The sequence below is a fragment of the Limulus polyphemus genome, unplaced genomic scaffold (assembly GCF_000517525.1).
Source record: "Limulus polyphemus unplaced genomic scaffold, Limulus_polyphemus-2.1.2 Scaffold2748, whole genome shotgun sequence".
NCBI classification, from domain to species: Eukaryota; Metazoa; Arthropoda; class Merostomata; order Xiphosura; family Limulidae; genus Limulus; species Limulus polyphemus.
The window spans coordinates 35,684-58,746 of NW_013668358.1; the positions used below are offsets into that span (position 1 = coordinate 35,684).

The 23,063-nt window shown below is 31.5% G+C and overlaps 1 protein-coding gene across 2 annotated transcripts in view; it reads left to right on the forward strand.

Moving 5' to 3' along the window:
• The window catches only part of LOC106467807 (phosphatidylinositol-binding clathrin assembly protein LAP-like), an 83,311-nt gene that overhangs the window by 27,640 nt on the left and 32,608 nt on the right, over positions 1-23,063 (forward strand). For both annotated transcript variants that reach the window (XM_013928185.2, XM_013928186.2), the window contains exons 5-11: positions 2,480-2,519; positions 2,928-2,984; positions 5,569-5,680; positions 6,142-6,248; positions 11,700-11,741; positions 14,644-14,735; positions 17,800-17,959. In XM_013928185.2, coding sequence (XP_013783639.1) covers positions 2,480-2,519; positions 2,928-2,984; positions 5,569-5,680; positions 6,142-6,248; positions 11,700-11,741; positions 14,644-14,735; positions 17,800-17,959 — 610 coding nt within the window. The remainder of the gene's footprint in view (positions 1-2,479; positions 2,520-2,927; positions 2,985-5,568; positions 5,681-6,141; positions 6,249-11,699; positions 11,742-14,643; positions 14,736-17,799; positions 17,960-23,063) is intronic.

The window sequence follows — 23,063 nt, forward strand, 5'->3', positions numbered from 1 at the left end:
CTAAGTCTATAGTTTCGTACAAATTACAAACTAAAATTACCGATACTGACAAGCTAGAATATAAAATAAGAGCCTATTTTCAATTTGCTAAGATAATGCTCATGTAATAAATCAACTGCCCACCTCGTTCCATTTTTGGAAATGCTCCTTTATATACACTTACTTCTATACATGAAATGAATAGCTAATCGGAAGCTCAGAGTGTCCTAGTTGTTTTTTTCAGCCATTTTAATGTACCTAGCACCATATCATTCTTTTAAACGAAGATTTGAATGAGGTAGGCTGTGTTTTTAGTCTGTTCAAATTTCATATTTTTTTCAGACCCAAATACAGCTTAGTTACTAAATTTGATAAATTATAGTGGAATTCTATGATATTGATATAATAATTTATGATTTTTTAGTTATTCAAATGTAAATATAAAACCTAAAAAAATATTTTGTTTCATATCCTCCATGTGCAAATTTTTTCAAGGTTTAGCAACCTACATCCAGCAGCATCCGAGTACAAAGGTCGTAACCAGAAGAGATAATTGTTTGCTTTACTTCCTTAGTTACAATTCTAGATTTAAAGAAAATAAGTTTAAGAACTTATTTCAAAATAACAATAATCTCTATACATATATAATGTATAATAATTGAAATGTGACTGTATTTTACAAAATACTACTGTACTAAAACTCGAGTTACTTTCTACAGACCAAAGGTCAGTTTTATATTATTGGATATGGTGACATGAGTGCACGTGAGCTGTGTAATTGTAACTTCAGTATTATTAGCAAGCAATGACTGAAAGGTTATATAATAAAAATAATAGATGTATAATGTTATGAGATTTCAGCTATTTAGTCTAAAATTTTTTGTTTTCCTTTTATAATTTGTGTTCATTCTAGAGTCAAAGAGGCATAATTTATATTTATTTCCTAATTTTCATGGTGCTTGCAAGATTGGTCAAATCTACCGAACCTGTACAGAGTTTAATTACTGAAAATAACAGATAAAATATAAAGTTTTTTCTTAAGAAATGTTTGATAACTATCTGGACATTATAAAGATATCACGTGTGAAATTTCAAAATTTTCTGATGCATAAAAGTGTTTTTAATCTTAAAATGAATATTACTTTGCATGATAGATAGGCAAGGTTTGAAAAGAAAAAAAAAGACACGAGAAAAACATTGCTTTACAAACCTTAAGAATTGATAAAAATATCTGATATTTTGCATATTAAAACCATTGTAATGTTCACTGATAATCTGCCAAATTTCGTTAACATTTGCTTACTAATTTAAAAGTTATAGCGTGAAAACTGTAACAAGTACAAAATGGTTAAGAGGTTGATCCCAGGGTTCGAGCCTGTGCTGAAAGAGTTAATTGATTTTCCATGTTTGCTGGCTAGTTTAATGTCAGTATTTGGGAGCTATTACCACAGCCATTATCTGCTATGACTTTAAGGTAACAACTAGGACTGACAATGGGAATTCTCCTAAAATTTCTTTGATGCTTCATTATTGTTTTATAGTGTTGATTTTAACCGCCTATTAACAATTAATGTAATTAATAGTATCAAAGCTATTTATTTCACTATATTGTAAAGATTATAAAGATAATTGTTCAAGTGATAATCTACTGTGAGTTTCAAAACTACTTTTAACAATATAATGTAAAATTCAAATATCAGTATATAACAAAGTAATCCTTATTCCAGCTGCTATGATACTGTACTGTTTACCCTTGTTTTTTGTTGTCTATTTTATTTTGTAAGTTGTATTAGACAGCTCGCTTTGATGTTGAGACAGGAAAATTTATTTTTGATATAAGAAAAGGGGTTTATTTCAATTCATTTCTGTAGCTTAACTGGCATCAAGAAATTAACTGGTAACGGTCTTGGTGCTACTGCTGCTTCTCTGAGTTTCTTTACAAATACTCATTAACTTTGTAAGTCTCTTACCAAGTTGTTTGTTTTGTAATATCACTACATTTCTATAACTAAAACAGTAATGATAATATTTTCTTAATGTGTTTCACTTCCAAGGTTTATTGTTTGTCAAAGAGCAAAAGTAGCCATCCTATGAATAGCACGTTAACTACATGAGTTAACTTAGAAAGAAGTAGCATTGCATCTGCATATTGTACATAAATTTCTTAACATCTTAGTTTAATGTAGAACAAACATGTTACTTGAGAAATGTGGTTGTATAGTATGAAACATAAATACTTTCGTTATGTTGCATGAGCTATTCAGCAGTCCTTTCTTTTATAGTACCTGTCACATTTTTATAACTTTTATTTACTTACATAGTTGGGAAAAACGTAATTTTCACAATACACTAAAATATTGATAAATTATTTAGCTTTTTTTTCAGTCCTAAAAAAATGCATTTGGTGGAAAACTTGTATTTATTTGTTTAATGTTTCAGTATTGCTTGCATCTTTGATGTGAATTATTTGATAATTATTATTTCTCTGTTTTTGAAACAGGAAAGAAGATGGTATGCTCAGAACTATGAATTCAGAAAGAGTGAGTTCAGTTTTATTTATTTAAAAAAAAAGGTGATTTTAAACTTATTCTTTCTACACCTTGTGAAATCATACACAGTTGTAAGATTATATTCCCCTACGTTATTCATGATACCCATTTTCTCTAGTTTGTTGTGAATGTTGAATGACTTCTGAATTATCAAATTAGATGAATGTTTTTCTAATACCTGTTTGTTTTTACTAAAGTTTTCTAAGTGCTGAAAAAATTGTGGAATTATTATTATTTTCACTCGTCTTCTACTATGACATATGTACGATAAATATGTGTGCCAAAAACCAGAGTAGTATATATTATCTAAACAGATCTGTGATGAAAAAATAAACTGTTTTTTGTAAATGCATTTCCCTTGTTTATTGACTGTGAAGTGATATTTTTGTTTTATCTTAGCTGTTGAAAACACTACCAATACTTCAGAATCATCTTGACTCTCTTTTAGAATTTGATGTGAGTATTACAGGTTCTTCTGATTGAGTTTTAAGAACAATTATTTTGCATACATGATTATAAATTTTGGTCATTGTTATTTTTAACATAATATATCTGTCTCTTCTTTCTGTCCTAGGTGAGATCTAGACATGAAAAGTACTTAGTAATAAAAACCCAATAAAAGTATTTGGGTATGATTTGGTAATTTGGCCAATAGTGTTAGTAAGGAGGAAACATTGTTGAAAATTATCAATTGATACTGTTCTATTGGTAAAACTAGAAATTCCCGAAAACTTACATATATGAAGGAAAAAAAAAGTTGATAAATTTAGCATTTTGTTCAAAGATTGAAAAATATAAAGTTATCCAAATAATTCATAACGGGGCTTACAAACTCAAAGCAAATATTGATGTGTTTACAGTTGAATGAAAATGATCCGAAATGCAGTCTAAAAGCTGTTAGTATGTACGATGTGTATTTTATCAGTAGAAACTGAGGGCTGTAGATTATTCTTATAATTACTTAATTTACCACTTAGTAAAACCCTATAACCCGAACACTTTCAATAGGGAATAGTGGTGTAACTGAATGAGTAAAGTATTTAAATCCATTGGAAATGGCTATCAGTTATTTTAAAAAGCTAATGGGTAATATTTTATTTGGATATTGTTTAGGTTTTGATGTTTGAAAGCTGTTTTACCAGACTAGTTTCCTAAAGTTAATGTAATACAAATAAACATTTGTAGATTGCATTAATGTTGTACATTTAAATAATGTATGAAGAAGTCCACCTTATTAACAGAATGTAATGGAAAAGATAAAGATGTTTGATAACATCTTGTGTGTTTTTTTTTTAATGTTACAGAAGTTTTAATGGTTTGAATATATGGTGTTAACCCTCTCTCCCCGGGTATCCTTTACTGTGCATGACACGTGGTTTTAGTGTCTTACATTCAAAATTTTTATTAAACTACTTTTTGTTTATGTTATACCAGTTAGAATAGCATAAAAATCTTAGCTAATAATCCATATTTTAATAGTTTACAAGTTTTAAGTTCTTAATTTTAAAAGGAAATATATAAAAAAACATCCTGAATTTCCACTAGTGTGACCCATGTGACACATTTTGTTTTAGCATGTCATCACGCCTCGAAAATGTACAAAATTAAATGTTAAATATTCTCTATAAAATTGTTATTGCTCAAACAAGCCATAATTTTTATAGCTTTCAATTTTGTTTTGTTATAGAGCTATCAAATAGAAAATCAGACCCCTCCTGCACACCCACCTGTCACATCTTCTCTTTCACAATTCGTTGATAGTTCTCTCTTATGTTTCATTATATATTACCTATAACCAATAGAAAGTCAAGGTTTTCATCTAGCAAATGATGTATTGTATAACGTTGTGTTTTGAGCAGATAATTTTCAATTTAGCTCAGAGTAGCAACATCGTTTCCATGGGAAAGTTAACAACTAGCTTGGATGAATTTGTAATGGCTCTTGTTGCATAGTTAGAAAGCCAGGAAAATTTTGAGTGGTAAGTGAATTTGTCTATTTTTTGGCATGTTATTAGACTATATTCTTTGGTGCATTATTTAATTAAATAAATATTGTTAAGTGCTTTACAATAAATACTATAAAAAATCAGGTTTAACTCCCCAACACAATCGAGGGCAAGAAAAAAGAAGATTGGGTAAGTACTGTATTTCTTGTTTTTCATATTTATTCTTCAATTATTATTATAAAAGTAACTAAAATTAAAAGTATGGATCTTTTTAAGTTATTTAAGACTAGATTAGGTAAAATAAATAATAATAATATAATTAAAATGGTTCATGAGGCACACGCGAAAGCAGCTTGTGGGTAATGTAATTTGATAGCGTAACGTGAGATACACGTTCCCCGAGTGATTTACAACTTATAATGGCACGGATGATAGTTAGACACGTTTGAAAGGGCAATAAAACAATAAAGTTTAATTATAAATAGGTGTATAATGTTACGAACTTAGAGCTTCTTAGGATAAACGAATGTAGTTTCATGTTACAATTTGAAGTCATTCTAGGAAGAAAAAAAAGGTTAATTTAGGTTTATTTCGAATTTTGTTTTGGTGATTACGAGGTTGGTCAAATTGACCGATCCCATTTTGAGATAGGGTAGAGAAAATAACATAAACTATAAAAAAAAACGTTTGAAATGCATTTAGGAGGTTTTAAGGATTACACAAAGGAAATTTGAGATTTTTAAGATGAAAAAAGTATTTTTAATTTTAAGATGAAAATTACTTTCCACATGACTATTCAAAACAAATCCTCAATATATTCATGGACAAATCTTTATTTTATTTTATTGAAAATACTTCACTAAGAAATATGACTTTTTGTGTGTGAAAGACTTGTAATATCAACTGAAAGACTGCCAAATTTTGGAAAGATATACCCAATATATAGAGAGTTATAGGTATTAAATCTATAAATACTTTTACCGAGTGCAAAAGGTCAAGTGACTCGGTGAAATTGACCGACCCCGTGTTGAGAGAGTTAAATTGCTGTTGATAGTTTTTCTATTTTATATATATATGTATATATTTCCTTTCCAGTGTAACTCTAGTGATCTGACCAATGGAGTGGTGAACTCTTGTTTCATGCTTCTATTTCGAGATCTAATAAGACTTTTTGCCTGTTACAATGATGGAATTATTAATCTCTTAGGTGTGTATATCTATAGAACAAACGGATCATTGAACATGTTTTATTTGAGTGTTCTAACATAAATAATGTATATTATTGCTTAACAAATTCCAATATAACTTCACTCAATGTAAATTTGAAGGTTTGTAATAAAATCCGAACCTTAAAACTTAGTTTGTATTTGAATAATCTGTTTGTTAGCAAGTTATCTGCAAATGGTCAAGTTATTATAATTCATTAAAATACAGTGTCATTACTATAAACTTTAATTTTAGTAAGGTTGATATTGAACTTCAAGAATTATGTTTAAATATCTTAAGTTGTTACAAAGCTATTTGTTTTCCTATGGATCCACATGAAATGAAATTTTTAGCAGTCACATAAAAGTCTTAATAATGCTTTAGTGTCTTCTTGTTTGTGAAAGTATGTTATACTAAAATCAGTATTTTATATCACTGAAAACATGTAAATATACCTTACAGAAAAATTTTTTGACATGAACAAAAAACATTGTCGAGATGCACTGGACGTATACAAAAAGTTCCTTATTCGAATGGATCGAGTAGCAGAATTTCTTAAGGTGGCCGAAGTAAGTTTTATTTGTTGTGTATAATAAATATTAGTAGGCTATTTAGTTAGAAAATTTTATTGTTTTTTTCTGGATAATTGTGTTTTAATAATATTAATGAGGATTATATTCAGTAAGAGCATGACCAGTTTTTCTATGAAGGTATATCAGATCGGGAAATTAACATGTGCACATTGCCAGATTCTCCTAAAAATCATATCAGTAGAAATTTAAAAGGACTAGCTAACCCATGAGCCTATGGCCCACATTTATAGGCCTACTATAAGACAAAATTAATGTTTGAACTACTTTTTGCACTTTAATAATCATTGCTACCAGAATGCAAGTTTAATTTCTTTGATTAAGTTATGAATGGTAATTAGTAGGCCTAATCATTGCTACCAGAATGCAAGTTTAATTTCTTTGACCAAGTTATGAATGGTAATTAGTAGGCCTACTTATTTATGTACTCTAATGTAGATCAATGCCAAATTTGAGGTCCACTTTTGGAGAATCCCTCTAAAAGTGTTTTTGTGAAATACCTGGGTTCTCTAAGGGATTGGGTGAAAATTTTTATGTTCAAGCAAACCTTGAGGTTGAGATGATTCGTTTGGCACCAATTAGAAGTTGGTGAGTCCAGCAGTTTGGGAGAAGGGTTTTCAGGAAATGCCTTGGTTCCCCAAAGGATAGGGTGAAAAAGTTTTACATTTGTGCAAAACTCAGAACTGAGACAATTGTTTGGTACCATTTATAAGTTGTGCGACCAACAGTTTAGGAGGGGTTACATGACACAGACACTGGATCTTATATATATGTGTGTGTGTGTGTGTGTGTGTGTCAGATTAGCCCACACTATATCTCAGTGATCACTTCATACTATAAAACAGCTATTAATTTACATTCAGAGTAAACTCCTCTTTATACTGGCAGAAAAGAACAAGATTTTCCGTTTTGTATTTTCATACTACTAATTTATTTCTGACTTGAAACCGTTGTACTTGCAGGGTTTATTTTGCTTATATTGGCTGTTAACTTGTAGAATATTTAGCTAATTTTTACCAAGTTCTAAACAAATTATTGTCCACCCTAAACGTCCAAACAAAACAGTATCTAACCAAGTTTCAAATCTATGCTAAGTATGTACAGGAAGCTCATGTATTTTATAAGCTAATGCCTTATTAAATAGCATACTGCAGTCAATGGTAACTAGTTATTAAAGTATTGTGGTGGTTTGCAAATTGGAATGGTGCTTGCATCTTTTGAACTACAATGAATAGTCAACAGTTTATGCACGTTAATTGCCAACTGAAATTTCTACATTCATATCACGAACAATGATAATGGTTCATAATAGGATTCGCCCAGGAATTTCATGAAACTTATAATACACCAAATGGGCAAAGACCTTCTTAAAAAAGCAGACTTGTTCTTAATCAACACTCAAGACCTATCTCCATGGATAAAGGTACTAAAATATTGATAATAGCAAAAAAGTTCATTTTCTGATTGTTAGAAAAATTCAAAATTCATCCATTTTTTTCTTCATGTTATTATTATTATTATTCTTGTTTCATAAACCTACAGAAAAAATGGCTATGAATATTTTATCCAAACCTGGGCAGACCTACTAAACAAACACCTGCTCGGATCATAGAACTATTTTTATGTTGATTCTTGAGAGAGATTTTATCAGTTTTCTCATTGGTGCTTGCCAAGTTTCTCTTTGAAGCCATTCAAGCACCGAAGCCTATATCAAAAAGAGCTAGATATACTATGCCAAAATCTATGCACAGCTACTAAACAAACTCCTGCAAAAGTTGTAGAGCTGTTTCTAAATTGATTCTTGAAAGTCGAGATTTCCACTCTCTAAAATTTTCTAAGTTCTTTGAAGCCATTGAAGTTCTGTTATACTACTCGGAAATGCTCCATTTTCTACCAGTTGGAAAAGCTTCATTTTATTACAGTAAACAATATGTATATTTATAACGGTGTCTCCAGCTGCATTATTATTGATTATAGTTTTATAAGCCGCTACAAAAAATGTGGCTAGGAATATTTTACTGAAACCTGGACAATAGTAATGAATGCAGTATTGAATATGTCACGGGTAGTTTTAAAATTAATTCAGATGCCTTTGTTTTTTTGCCCTTAAAAATTTCTCTAAGTCCTTCACTTTCCACCATTGAAAAAATCCTGTGTTTTGCTAGTGCTCATTAACCCTTTCACCCTGGTAGGTTAAAGTGCACGTGTCACGACGTTTTGGAGTGTTATTTTCAAAATTTTATTAAATAACATTTTTACTACATACATCAATGAAATTGGCATCAACGCATATTTTATAATTTAAGTTTTAGTATTATATTTGTTTTAATTTCTTAATTTAAAAGGAAATATAAAGAAAAAAATGTTAAATATCGATTTTTGTGTGTCACATCACACATCCAGTTGTCTTGTTGTTCAGTTTCCATTTTATTATGCCCTCCATACAACATTTCCAAGTAGCTAACAAATTAGAAACTCGAATTTGAGATATAGAAAAGCTAAATATAAAATAAGAACCTCCTTCCTCCACGATTTGCTGAGATAACTATATTTTTAGTGAGTCTACTAGAGTGGCTCCTCCTACTGCACCAATCTTTTGAAAGCTCTTGCCTAGTCCCGCTTATTACTAATTAGTTCCTGTTTATAACCAATAGAAAGAACGTTTTCACCTCTATGTAACTCTGACAGTTGTTTGTAAATAGCTTGAAGGAGAAAATAATAATTTTACCAAAATCTGTTGTACTTGTCCATCAGTTCCATCACAACACTGTCTGCTAAACCTGTAGCTGGCATTTGTCCCTCTTTGACTGTGTAGATTTTACACTTTAGACAGTATCCACTCCTAGCTTCTGCCACGACCCAAAACTTGATACCCCACTTGACAGGTTTTTTTTGGCAAGTATTGGAGAAAACCAATTTGACATTTTGTGCCCAATATCTGCTCGTCTATGGTTAGTTCCTTGTTAGGAGAGTAGTGTAAAGCAAAATATTTTAGTAGACGGTCTATGACAGGTCTAACCTTAAAAAGGTTTGTCATAATTAGGGTCAGTTCTAAGAAGAGCATTAGTGTTGTTATTGAAGTGTAAGTTAGTATGGATAGCTAAAAACTTGTCTCTAGAGAAGTTAGTAGACCAAGGATTATGGAAAGGTAGATAAGTAGGCCAATAGTCAGAAAAAGAAGGACAGGGCTTGAGTCCCATGGCTATTGTTACTCCGATATATGCTCAAATATCTTCATGGAACTAACATCTGTCCATTTTATGGTTTTCTTCTGTGGCTGTTTAGATCGTGCATATTGATTTGTTTCAGTAACAATAAAATTTAAAGTTTCAAACGTAAACAAAAGTTTAAACGAATCAACAGCTGTATTAGTAGAGGTTACCCATTGGGACACAGGTTCACCTCTATTGAACGGAAGTACATGAGTACATTCTTCTTTGGTGACTTGCACCCAGGTCCAAGTGTCACTGCAGGTGAGAGGCCTCTCCTGCAAGGAAGGACCAGTCCTAGTAGGTACTGTAGCTCTACCCCTTCCCCTCTTTGTCCTACCTCCTCTCTGTGGTGGTGGTGGTGTAGGTTGCCATGATGTACCTGGCCTGGGTGATTCCACAACATCCTTATCTGATGAAGATCCTTCACTAACAACTTACTGATCTGTCTGTAAGGCAGATATTAAAGGAAGGACCAGTCCTAGTAGATACTGTAGCTCTTTGTCCTACCTCCTCTCTGTGGTGGTGGTGTAGGTTGCCCTTTGATATACCTGGCCTGGGTGATTCCACAACATCCTCATCTGATGAAGATCCTTCACCAGCTACTTACTGATCTGTCTGTAAGGCAGAATAAAGAAGAGCTGGCTCTAAATTTGGTTGCCATCTGGTTGTATAGAGAGATTCTGTCAGAGGCACTGATACATTAGCAGAAACTTCATCAACATCAGACTTCTCTGACAGAATGACATCTTCATCAGACAAGGAGACATTTAGAAGAAACTGCATCAACATCAGATTTCTCTGACAGAATGACATCTTCATCAGACAAGGAGACATTTAGAAGAAACTGCATCTGTTCTTCACTGAGTTTTTTTTTCCCACAGCTCTCTTGCTTTACTTTTCAATATGTCAGATTCCATTTCTAGAAAAAAAAACACATTAAATGTATATTACATGTATTCTCTGTTTTGATCAACAAATATATATTAAACTTATTGAACAGATATTCTCAATATGTACTAAAAATTATGGTGACTTTCTTTGAAGTAACTACCCAAGAATAGGGAAATTAAACCTGAACCAAGCTGTTTACTGGGAAAGAAAAGAAAAAAAACGTACATTACAATGTATTCTGTGATGTATATCGTACATTTCAGAAGGAGTACATGATGTGCTAATATACAGAAACAACTACACTGGATTCTATCAGATATTCTCTATATGTACTAAAAATTATTATTACTTACATTGATGTAACTACCAAAGGTGTTTTACAAACTCCAATTACCAGTTGGAAGAAGGCAAGATGCTTGAAAGAGAAGACTTTTAAAACCAAAACTAAAACAGTGTAGTAGATGGTACTCAGTTTCTATTTGTTGGCAAATTAGTGTGGTGAGAGAGGGTAGTAGATTTTATAAGAATGTGCCCAATTAACACATTCATACACTTATGCTCAAATTCCACACACATCAAATGGGTGACCAGTGGTACTGAAACACGTGCGATGTAATTGGATCAGCCCGGCTCAGAATGTGCAACGTTTATTGGATCAGCCCAATTCTGAATCATATAATAAATGTTTTTACACATTCTAATTGCAATTTTATAACCCTAGGAATTTCCTGTTGTAAGTTTTGTAGGAATAAGCTGCTGTATCCCATATTGTGTTCTTGGAGCAGGGGGCACGCTACTTCACTGATTAGCGTGTGTGTTGTTGCTCTCGAGAGTTTCGTATTATGTTTGTACGTAAACAGTCTTATAACAACATCGGTGATTTATTGCTTATTTTCAGCAGGTTTCTACTTCACACATTGACAGTAAAATAAACACAGAAAATGTATGGGATATGTTTAGCAAAAAACAAAAAAGAGTTAATTTTGCACCTATATATGAGTAAGAAATAAAAATGTTAATTCAAGGACTCTAGGCACAGATTTGAAAAGTGTCAATGGTCTTCTTATAAAATCAAATATCTTTTGAGGTGTAAAGTTTTGTTTACATTTTTTTTTATTGTAATAATAAACTAAAGTTCTGCAACCTTCTGATAAATTCAGTGTGAGTATCTCAAAACTTAGTTTTATTATATGTTAATCATGCATGTGTATTAGCCATTTGTACTTAATCACTATCTTTTTTTTAATATGTTAATTACAAAGTTTTCTTCTGGACTTTGTGCAGATGCTATTTTATAAACATAAAATTTGTTTTTATATCATTACAGAATGTTGGAGTGGACAAAGGTGATATTCCAGATCTTACTAAGGTAAAGTAGTTTTAAGTCAGTTTAAAATTTATCCGACTATATCGTTTGCAGCTGCAAGTTCTTCCTGTCAAAACTACCTGTCTAAAGAATGTGTAAATGTGTGTGTTTAAGTCCTGCTTGCCAAAAATGAAAGGTTGATGAATTTGAAATGATGATGATAAAATTGTTTATCGGGGATGTAGGATAGAAGAAATATATTTTTGAATTTGAGGTACGAACCTGGAAAAGTGCTTAAAAAATCACTTCCATTGGTTTGGAATATTCCATTAAAATAAATTCTGTACTAATGAAAATAGTGAATCTAAAATATGGAGATTATAATAAGACCAAAGGAAAATACTTTTATCTGACGTCAAATGATCAGGTTTCTCATTGGTCCTTGAAAATATGGAAACTGAATAAACATTTTCAAGGCCTGGAAAGTCATGGAAAATGGCAATTCTCCGTCAAGAACAATATACTTTTGTTTGATGAAATAAAACATCCGATTTTTAAGTAAGATACTGATTATATATTTTTGCCCATCCGTTCTTTTTAATATTGTGTTCAACCACAAGTTTTTTGTGTATCAAATCTTGGTGATGAGCCATTTGTCTGCTTCACTAACTTCTTGATCCAACCAAATAATAACTGACACAGATGTTAAGTATGGCATGTTGAATCTACTATTTTAATTTTGAGACTACTTAACTGTATGTGAAAGTTTCCTGACATCTCATAAATAAGTTTATGTAACAGACAACTAAGCTGTTGACAATTGTTTTGGTTTGTTTTTAAGCACAAAACTATACACTGGGGTTTTTGTGCTATACTTATCTATCCTGAATTATCAAACCCAATCTTTAGTTTTAAATGTCCTCCTTCTTACCGTTGAGCCACAGAGGGATTAAAAAAAATATGAAAGAACAAATTAAATGAAAACAAAAAGGGACTAAGAATAGTTTGGTTCGTACAGTGTATTAACTACGGGTGTATTTGGTGAAAGTTTAGCATTTTATGAACATGTTGGGAATGTCTCTTATAAATAGAAATTTTAATGACTGTGGTTACTACTTACCATTTGAACTGACAAGGTAATTGTGTTTGACTGGTTACTACTTACCATTTGAACTGACAAGGTGATTGTGTTTTAATGACTGTGGCTACTACTTACCATTTGAACTGACAAGGTAATTATGTTTTAATGACTGGCACAATCACCTTGTCTGTTCAAATGGTGAGTAGTAACCACAGTCATTAAAACACAATCACCTTGTCTGTTCAAATGGTGAGTAGTAACCACAGTCATTAAAACACAATCACCTTGTCTGTTCGAATGGTAAGTAGTAACCACAGTCATTAAAAGTCTGTTCGAATGGTAAGTAGTAAACCTTGTCTGTTCGAATGGTAAGTAGTAACCACAGTCATTAAAACACAATCACCTTAATTGTGGGTGTAAAAATTTATAATTCTCCTTTCTTTTTCTTTCCAGTTAACTTTCATTTCTTAAGTTTCTTGAGTCTACTGATGTAACTATGCTCCAAAGCCATGATTATTTTATATTGTTTACAAGAGATTGATTTGATAATTTGGGATTTATAGTTGTTTTGTAACCATTCTGGGATGTTTACTTGTAATCCATCTTTTTGTGGGAAGGTAGTTGGTGAAAATGAAACATGGAAAAAAATAAGAACAGTAAATAAGTGCTATTAAAACATGTCTGTGAAGGTAAGTGGTACATTTATCCTCTGAAGTTGACTGTTTTATTTATGTATGTGTGAAACTTGTTTTGGTAGGAAGGAATGTTGGATAAAATTAAAAAGCTACCATTGTTATAGAACTAAATGTTTTATACCCCCCCCCCCTTAAGATGTTGAAAAATACGATAAATGTTTTATTATTTAGAAACCACAAACATGTAGTTCCTGAAGGGTTTTAATTTTTAGGAATTGCTGTTGTTTGGTACATGACAGTGATATTTTAGTTTAGTTTTAGTGTTTAGTTTTTATTCTATTTTCCTTGTTAGTAATATTTTTAGTTTTGATGTTACACTTTTAGTTTTAATTTTGTTCTGCTAATTTAATAATAGTTACAATTTTAGTTTTGAGTATTTGATGTTAATTTTAGCTTCAATTTATTTTGAGTTTTAAATCAAAATCAATTGTTTATAGAATAATTCTTTTAATCTTTACAATATATGAATTAATTGAAAAGTAATAAAAATATAATTTTAGTCATTAGTCCCTTTCTTTCAAAAAATGAAAACTTACAAGTGTACCAGTTAGCTATATTCCAGAGTCCAGACCATAACCACAACACTGATTACAGTGACTAGTGACCAGACAGAAGAAATATACATTTAAACTTACGATATACAGCTTACAGAAAGGCTTACTACGTGCTGACAGTTATGTCTAGTAAACTCAGTAACATTCACAGACTGACCCTTATTGCTCTTTCCAATACCATAAGAAAATTTAAAATATTTGCCTTTGAGAGAAAATTAGTTGAAAGTTGAAACCTTTCTAAGTGAACAAATTCTTACCAACTACTGTTGCCGTTTTGAGATTTTTAATTTTTGTTCCTGGTCGTTTTGAAGAAATATTTTGTTTCATTTAAGCTGTACCTTTTTTTTTATCATTTCCAAAAGGGTTTTCGTCAACGAAAATTCAATATTTTTTGTTTTTATTTCGTTTACTTTAATGAAAATATTACTGGTCTTTCAAGTGTATTAGCTGATTACCTGGTTGACTTGAAATGGTTGTTTAGTTAATGTAATAATTATTTCAATCTTGTAGGCTCCTGGTAGTTTACTTGAAGCTTTGGAACAACATTTAGCATGGTCTTTCAAGTGTATTAGCTGATTACCTGGTTGACTTGAAATGGTCGTTTAGTTAATGTAATAATTATTTCAATCTTGTAGGCTCCTGGTAGTTTACTTGAAGCTTTGGAACAACATTTAGCAGCACTGGAAGGGAAGAAAGGTGCTCCTTCAGTTTCTGCAACAACAGCAAGGTAGAAATCACTACTTCTGTACTGTTAAAACTGACTTATTATACTAGTTACGTCTTTATTTGCTTTATTATTGGATCATTTCCTGTAAACTTGTACTTTGTAATATTTACTTTTGAATGTCATTTAGACCTGCAATGTGTAACATAACAAAATTTGATTTGTCTTAGCTTTGTAATATGAGGCACACAATTAGGATTATTATTTTGGGCTGAATGTCTCGTTTGATATTTGCGAATCTGAACAATTAAAAAAAAAAAAATGAGTGTTGGTATGTCTAATGGTTTGACTCCTAAGTACTACCTTAGGAACTGGTTTAATTAAACTAACATTGTACAACATTTACATATTAATTTTGTTATGGTTGATGCCAGAGCAATAATGTTGTAAAACTGTGCCTGTAATTAGTACATTTACTCTTAAGTTGGCTGTGTTTTTTCTAAAAGTTGTAAAACTGTGCCTGTAATTAGTACATTTACTCTTAAGTTGGCTGTGTTTTTTCTAAAAGTTGTAAAACTGTGCCTGTAATTAGTACATTTACTCTTAAGTTGGCTGTGTTTTTTCTAAAAGTTGTAAAACTGTGCCTGTAATTAGTACATTTACTCTCTTAAGTTGGCTGTGTTTTTTCTAAAAGTTGTAAAACTGTGCCTGTATTTAGTACATTTACTCTTAAGTTGGCTGTGTTTTTTCTAAAAGCTGTAAAACTGTGCCTGTAATTAGTACATTTACTCTCTTAAGTTGGCTGTGTTTTTTCTAAAAGCTGTAAAACTGTGCCTGTAATTAGTACATTTACTCTTAAGTTGGCTGTGTTTTTTCTAAAAGTTGTAAAACTGTGCCTGTAATTAGTACATTTACTCTTAAGTTGGCTGTGTTTTTCTAAAAGTTGTAAAACTGTGCCTGTAATTAGTACATTTACTCTCTTAAGTTGGCTGTGTTGTTTTTTTACGTACGTGTAAAACTTGTTTTGGAAGGAATGTTGGGTAAAACTAAAAAAAAGATATCACTGTTATAGAACTGATTATCTTGTGCCTTTTTTTCTTCTGAATATGTTAAGAGAAACAAAGCTAAAAGCACACAGTGAGAGTGTAGCTCTAGTTACAGTAAACAAAGTATGAAATTGCCTAATGCATTAGCAACTCGCTTCCAGAGAACTGTTTTTACTTAAGTTAGTTTCATATTAGTTTTATTACTTAACCTAACAGGTTTTAAATTTGTATGTTCTGCTTAATTCTGAAACAATAACAAATGTGCATAAAAAAACAAGAAATTTAGTAGTTACTTGTTTGTCTTGTAGTATTTTGCAGTTGAAATCTCTATAAAAATTAACCCTAATTTTTGGCATGGTTGTTGTTAGTACTTAATTAAATTTTTATTTATTTAAGATATTTGTTTGCATAATTATTTTGTTGTGGGTGATGCCAGAGCAATAGAGTTTTAAAATTGTGCCTTTTGCATCCAAGAAATGTAATTTAAGCATTAAGCAGTTAATTTCCAAAGCAAAACAATATTAAGCATGGATATAATGATTGTGATTAGTATGAATTTTCATTGTCTGATTTTCGTACTGTTTACTGTGAAACCATTAACACACTTGGGTGTTTACAAGAAATATCTGCCTGACAGAGTAATGTATCACTGTTTCATAGTTTTCTCAAATCTAAGTACTGGATCATATTGATTAGCATGCCTTTATCAGTCACAGAACACAAAAAATGTGTACGTTATGTAAAGCATGTCATAAATTGTAATGAAATAGAGTAACTTTTACAAATGTACAAGTTGAAGGCCCTGAAAATAAAATGAGTATGATAAATGTGTATGTATTTTGAAGATGTTATATTAACAGTTACAAATGTCAGTTTTTAGATAATTTTGAGTTTTTCTTTAAAGTAATCAATAAGTTTGACAAAATGTGGGAGTGCTGTAATCCAGCAGAAATAATAAATGGTTGGCCTGGTCAAAAGACATTAAGAAAAACAGTGGTTGAGTGATGGGAAAAAAATGTGTATAAAAAGCAAATTACGTACAATACTCCATGTATATTCTTGGCTACTATGACCAAAAATGTCGTGAGGTACCAAAACTAATGAAATAATGCATTCTGATTAGTTTTGCTCTAAGTAAATGACTTGCCCTGATTAAAATTAATTATAATTATTAATTGTTATAAATTTTTTAGGCACTCTTCTGAGGATTTTCTTGCATGCATTTAAACAAAATAACTGAATTGATTAAGAACTTTTTGGCCATAGGCTCACTGCATCAGGCAGTTACCAATTGTAAAATGATAGAGAACAAAATAAAACACAATAAATGAAGATGACAGGACAACAATATTAATGTTCGTATTAATCAACAGGACATTATTGTGGATCAACCAATACTGAAAATGAGTGTTAGTTCACACATATTAACACTAATTTTCAGTGCTGATTGACCACAAATGCTCATATTGTTGTGTTACTCTTATCCTGTCATCCTAATATATCGTGTAATGTTTTCTTTTATTCTTCATCAATTTGCATTGCTTAACTGCATGATTTTGCTAATCAATTTTTTTGTTTGATAGGTAAAGGTGTGCGTGTCTGATTTTATATATGTTTTTTATTTTAATATTATTTGTTAGTGTAGCTTATGACACCTATTTTTACAACACAAACATGATTAGTCTACTTATATAATGAATCGGAACACGATACAAATTGAAAGTAACAATTAGACCTTAAATATTATGAAATTTTTACAGATGCTGTAGGGTTAGATTTTACCATCCGAGTTATTTATGCTCATTTTATCCATAAATCATATTCCAAAGCTACAGTAACTGTGGAACGTTCATATATGTGGGTTTTGGTAAACCTACAACAACAGAAATGCAAGTTTTTTTCAGTAACAAACAGTGCAAATTACATACCCAAATGGAATCTACATTTGAGAACTGAATTTTACACCCTAATATATAACATTACAAAGCATCTAAATATAAGATACTGTTATGCATTGTTTGTTTATTGTTGTGTTTTATATCATTAATATTTTGTTTTATTTTTGGTGTTTGAATCTAAAGAGGCACTAATAACTTGAAGAATGCTGTGTCTGCTCTGTCCTCAACAAGTAATGCTTTTGGAACAGTAGGCGGAACAGGAACTCAGGAAATGAATGGTTTGAAACCAGAGGCTATTAAAAAAGCTCTAGAAGAGGAAGCTGCTTTCATGAATCAGCTGAAGGTAATACATTTTATTTTCTAAAAGTTAATGCATTTCATGAAGAGCTTGCTAGGAATGTCAAGGCAATGCGTAAAGTAGTGAGTTTACATGAATTTTATGTTTCTGTATTTTTATATTTCAAATTAGAATGTCATGAAAAAAATCAGTAATTGGTATCATATGTGTGGTTCAGATTGTTTTATGAGATGCAAATTTATGGCTTAAATTTTACCTTAAAATCTGTATAATTTCAAGAAAAGGTAAAAATATACTTAGTGTTTTTCATTCATAAAATATTTTCTGATTTTTGGTGTGTTTTGTTTTAGATTCCTGTTTTTCTTTTAACTTTTTACATATTATGTTCAACTTTTACTAATCCAGCATGTTGCCTGCATGCTTCAAACAAAATTTGAAAGAAATTAGCCTTGACAGGATAAGGCCCATATTATAATTCTTTTACATTGAAAGCACTTGTGGCAATTACGAGGGTTTAAGATAAAACAATCAGCTTTTTTAATAAAGAGTAATCTCTTTTACTTCATGCATACTTTTTTGGTTGATAAAAATTAGATCAAAATAGGATATTTCATTTGAAAACTTATGTTGTGTTAAACATTTGTTTATTAGGAGCCACTTTCTTTTTTTCTTTGGCTGTTAAATCTTTATAATTGTCTAATGATTGCTCTGTGGTAAAAGGACTAACTTCGAGTAAATTTAAATCTTTCTTATCCAGAAAGCCTATGTATATGGATACGTCAAAGTGCACATAACAGCCTTTTCACAGTGTGACCAAATTTAAACTATTTTATTATCATTATATGTCAGTAAATTTGGCATCAAAATGTAGTTTATGACTCAAATTTTAATATTATGAAAGTTTTAATTTCAAAAGGAAATATTGAAATAAATTTTTTAATCTTCACTTCTATATATCACATTGTTCATTTTAGAATTTTTTCCCGTCCCTCTATTATTTTCTAAGGACTCGCACACTTATATGTTAAGTATCCCCCAGTTAATATGAAAATTTAGCTCTATTTTTCTTGCTTGAATGAGTTATATGCCATAAACTGAAACATACATGCCACGCCCCTCATATTACCACCTATTTTTCTAAACTGTCAGTAATTCTTTTTGAGATTTGATATTGGATTATTTATATTCCTGATTTCTGGTCTTTTTCTTTTCACATATATTTAATTTTTAATGTTTTATTTTCCTTTCCTGTCCTTTACCTTTTATTTCTCATCTCGGCACAAGTCAATGGTGCCCTTGGGACATAATTACAGCATCTTCAGCAGAGATGCACAAGCCTATGGCAAAATTACCTTATTCTCACACAAGATCTTAAGTCTTGAGAACAAAGCATGATGTATATTTAAAAAATTTTTAAACCTTTGAATTATGCATTTTAAAATATAAATAATACATATTTAACTAAAATATAAAAGTAAGACCTATATACAACTAAATTTTCTCTCTAACTGTAATATATTTAGCTTAGAAAAAACTGTAAGTGCTATTATGGATAAAGCAACCTACAATACTACTGGCAGTTACATTTACCAGATGACGAAAAACTGTATGCCAATTTCAAAATAACCGTTATTGGATTATAGTGTAAAATGAGTTCTTTTTAATGACTAGATACACGTATATGTAGCAACCACATGTATGTTATAAATCTCAAGCAAAAGTATAGAAGGTGGCTAAGGCACCCATCAAAGGTTGATAAAATTTATTACTTGTTTCAATAGAGAACATTGAAATTTACGTGTCAATAGGCCAAGTAAACATACTTATTGTCTAGATGTACATCTACACGACTGGCATTATTATAAGCAAGATTGAGGGTGCGAAAGTTGAGATTTTTTCTGTGTGACAACAAAACCCAAAATTTTAAGTGTTTTTTTTTAAAGATTTCTTTGGAAATAAAGGAAATAAAACTTGAATAACATAACTTTGAATCATAACATACATTTTAATGTTAATTTCATTCACATACATTGATAGTAAAAGTGTTTAATTACATTTTGAATGAAACTCTGTGACTTGCACAGAATATTTATTTAAAGGGGTACTCTGGGTAGAAGGGTTAAAATATTAACAACACAAAAAGTAGGGTTAACTTTCATCGAGGTTTTGTGAGCAAAAAAAAATACAGACCCACACTAAGTACTAAATTTTATACTCAAAGCTTCTCTGCTCTGATAATTCTCTTTGGAACTAATTTACCTTGCACTAAAACAATAAAACAATGATCTGTAGATTTGAATTGTATTAGCTTTGTCATTAGCAGTCATTCTAGAAAGGGGGAAAAAAAAAGGTATTTCCAATACGATCTTACATCCGTTCACACAAGGCTATCTCGATCTTCTTCCACCCTCTAAGCGTTGCTTAAAAAATTTTGCAATCAGTGCACCAGTCTATATACCCCATTAATTTCATGTAATTTCTGAACATGTATGTATCATGTGACTACTCTCCACCAATAGTATTGCACCACCTATATTGGTGCAGCTGGCTCCCTTTTCCATTCCTGCTCAATCTTCACTTTCTCAATTGCCACTACATTGTTTAGATGTGTGTGGCTACTGTTTATGAACATGCTTCTTTGCCATTTGATTTTTTTTTCCACAGTTTTATTTTACTGTGTTTGCATTTCTTGTTACCAAATTATAAGATATCTTAGTATAAATTTGAGATTAGCTTATCAACTATGATAATTAATATTGCAGTCCAAAATGCTACTGGTATGACTTCCCAGGAATCAGGTTTGATTTTATCTGCAGAGGAGGTACAGGCCTTAATTCACAGGGAGCTAGATTTCATATGTTTGGCCCGGGGATTTCTTCTTCTTTTCAATGTGACAGTATTTCTGAAGATGAATACAATCGATAAGAAGACAATTTGGTTTCAGTCTACATCACTTCAGGAGTTTATACCTTCCACCAGTTGCTGTGCTGCTATTTAATTCACTTTGGTGGAGAGTTGTTCATTTTTCCTGTTGCTTGCAGTTCTCTCAGGGAATCTGTGGTAAATTTTCAACACTTCACACCTGGATAATATACCTGTATTAAGCGTGGCTCAGTTGACCTTTGCATGGCTTTATTCTTATTTACACAGGGGAGAATTAAGCATTTCACGTCATCAGTACTCGGTCTTTGGTAAGTTAAATATTTATGTATCTGTCCAGTTCAGGTTGTGAATGTACATAACTAATTCTGTTTATATTTCACTTTGGATTGCACCTCTCAGACAAATTGCACTTATGCACATAATTTTTTCCATCTGTATCAGATTAATTTCCTACTTCAAGGATGAAGAGCATCCTGGTCCAGAAGTAGTGCAGTACCCAACAATAATGCTTCGGTTTCATCTCTGAGCACACCCATTCATTGTGGGTGGTCACTTTCGGCTTAGATTCAATGTTGTGTGTCTACACCAGCCCTTCCACCTTTGCAATGGAGGATTCTAGTTAACATTTTTCTTGCACTGAAAATGTATTTCCGATAGGTACTTTCCTCTTCTCACACACTTCCCACCCTTCTTCCCCACTAAAATCATCGTTTTTATTCCATTACCTGCCAATTCTCAAAAGTGCATATTGAATGGGAATAGCAGAGTGAGCTAGCTGTGCCCATGTGGGTGGCACAATATGCTTGATGGAGAGTAGTAGACTGATGTGTTGATGTCTAATGTATTTTAGCAGTGCTTAGAGGGCAGAAGAAGATTGAGATGGCCTTGTGTGAGTAAGTACCTATTGGAAATACATTTTCAGTGTAAGAAAAATTTTAACTGTGTTAGGGTAAAGAAAAGAAGAACATTGTATTCAAATCCTCAACAAGTATAATTTGAAAGTACTGTCTGAGGATCCTCTCATCCGTTGGGTGCAGAGAATCGTGTTTGCTTTATTCAAGGGTTCATTAAGCAGACTTGTGACACCACATGCAATTTCAAACTGTTCGAATATTTTGGAATTGATTTTCAAAGACAGAAAACTTCAGTTAAAATATGAGAACTTGGTAATTGGTTATGAAGTTGAGCTTTTCCTTGCCATGCTTGACAATGGAAGCCAGCTTTCTTTCTATGAAGAAATTATTATGAAACTGCATTGGAACATATGAAAACAAATTTCTCACTTCAGGATACAACTTTCAGAAGTAGCAGACATATCTGTAAGAAAAAGTTGTTCTTTGGAATCAGTAGAGTACTCTGCTTCTGAAGACAATTCATTGTACTGGCCCACGGTGCATCCCTTGCAATGAATGGTCTGAATGAAATTCTCACCTATCCATTGACTGGTGTAAGTCTCGGTGAGCCAGTAGACACGTGTTGGTATACTATTGGAAGATGAATTGGGCAACTTTAGATATGATAGACTCTTCGTAGTAATAAAATCATTCCTTGCAATGCACGTTGTGAGAGGGTTTTCTTGCTTCTTCACAAAATCAGGAAAGACTTGTGAGGATCAATGTCAAACTCCACTTTAGAATCAGTGCTGATAAGGAAGATGGAGATGGTACAAAAACCACATTTCTCCCAAGAATTTTAAATGGTTTCCTAAAGAAAGCCAAAAGTCCCATTTAAAGGGCTCTTAATCATTAGTAACACCATTTACATTTTTATTTTTTATTTTTACCTTGTTTCAGTAGGGATTACTATTTTTCAAAATTTAATGTTGGCAGGTCTGTACATTTCCAATCTCATCTTTTATGAATTGGGCCTGAACTATAAGTCTACCCTATCCACTGGTTAGGTGTGGTTGATTAAATCCCTGTAGTGACTATTAATAAAAATATGTTAGGGATCCAACCATCATTTTACTTTTCCTCTCATGTCTGTTTAATTCTTCCAACAGATTTAAAAACACTCAGTAAATTTTCATTATTGTTTTTTATAGCCACTATAGTTTTTGTCAGTGAAATGTTGCATACTTCTGAGCTGTTTCTTCAGACAAGGAATAAGGACTTGAGAAACACTGTAAATGGACTGCATCTGTGTAGGAAGTTTTTGGATGACATTTTTAGCTGCTACCATAGATTTTCATCAGGCCATTGCAACTCAGAATTTGCCCAAAACATTTTGTTAGTGTAATAATGGCTGGAGACGGCTTGAATGGGTA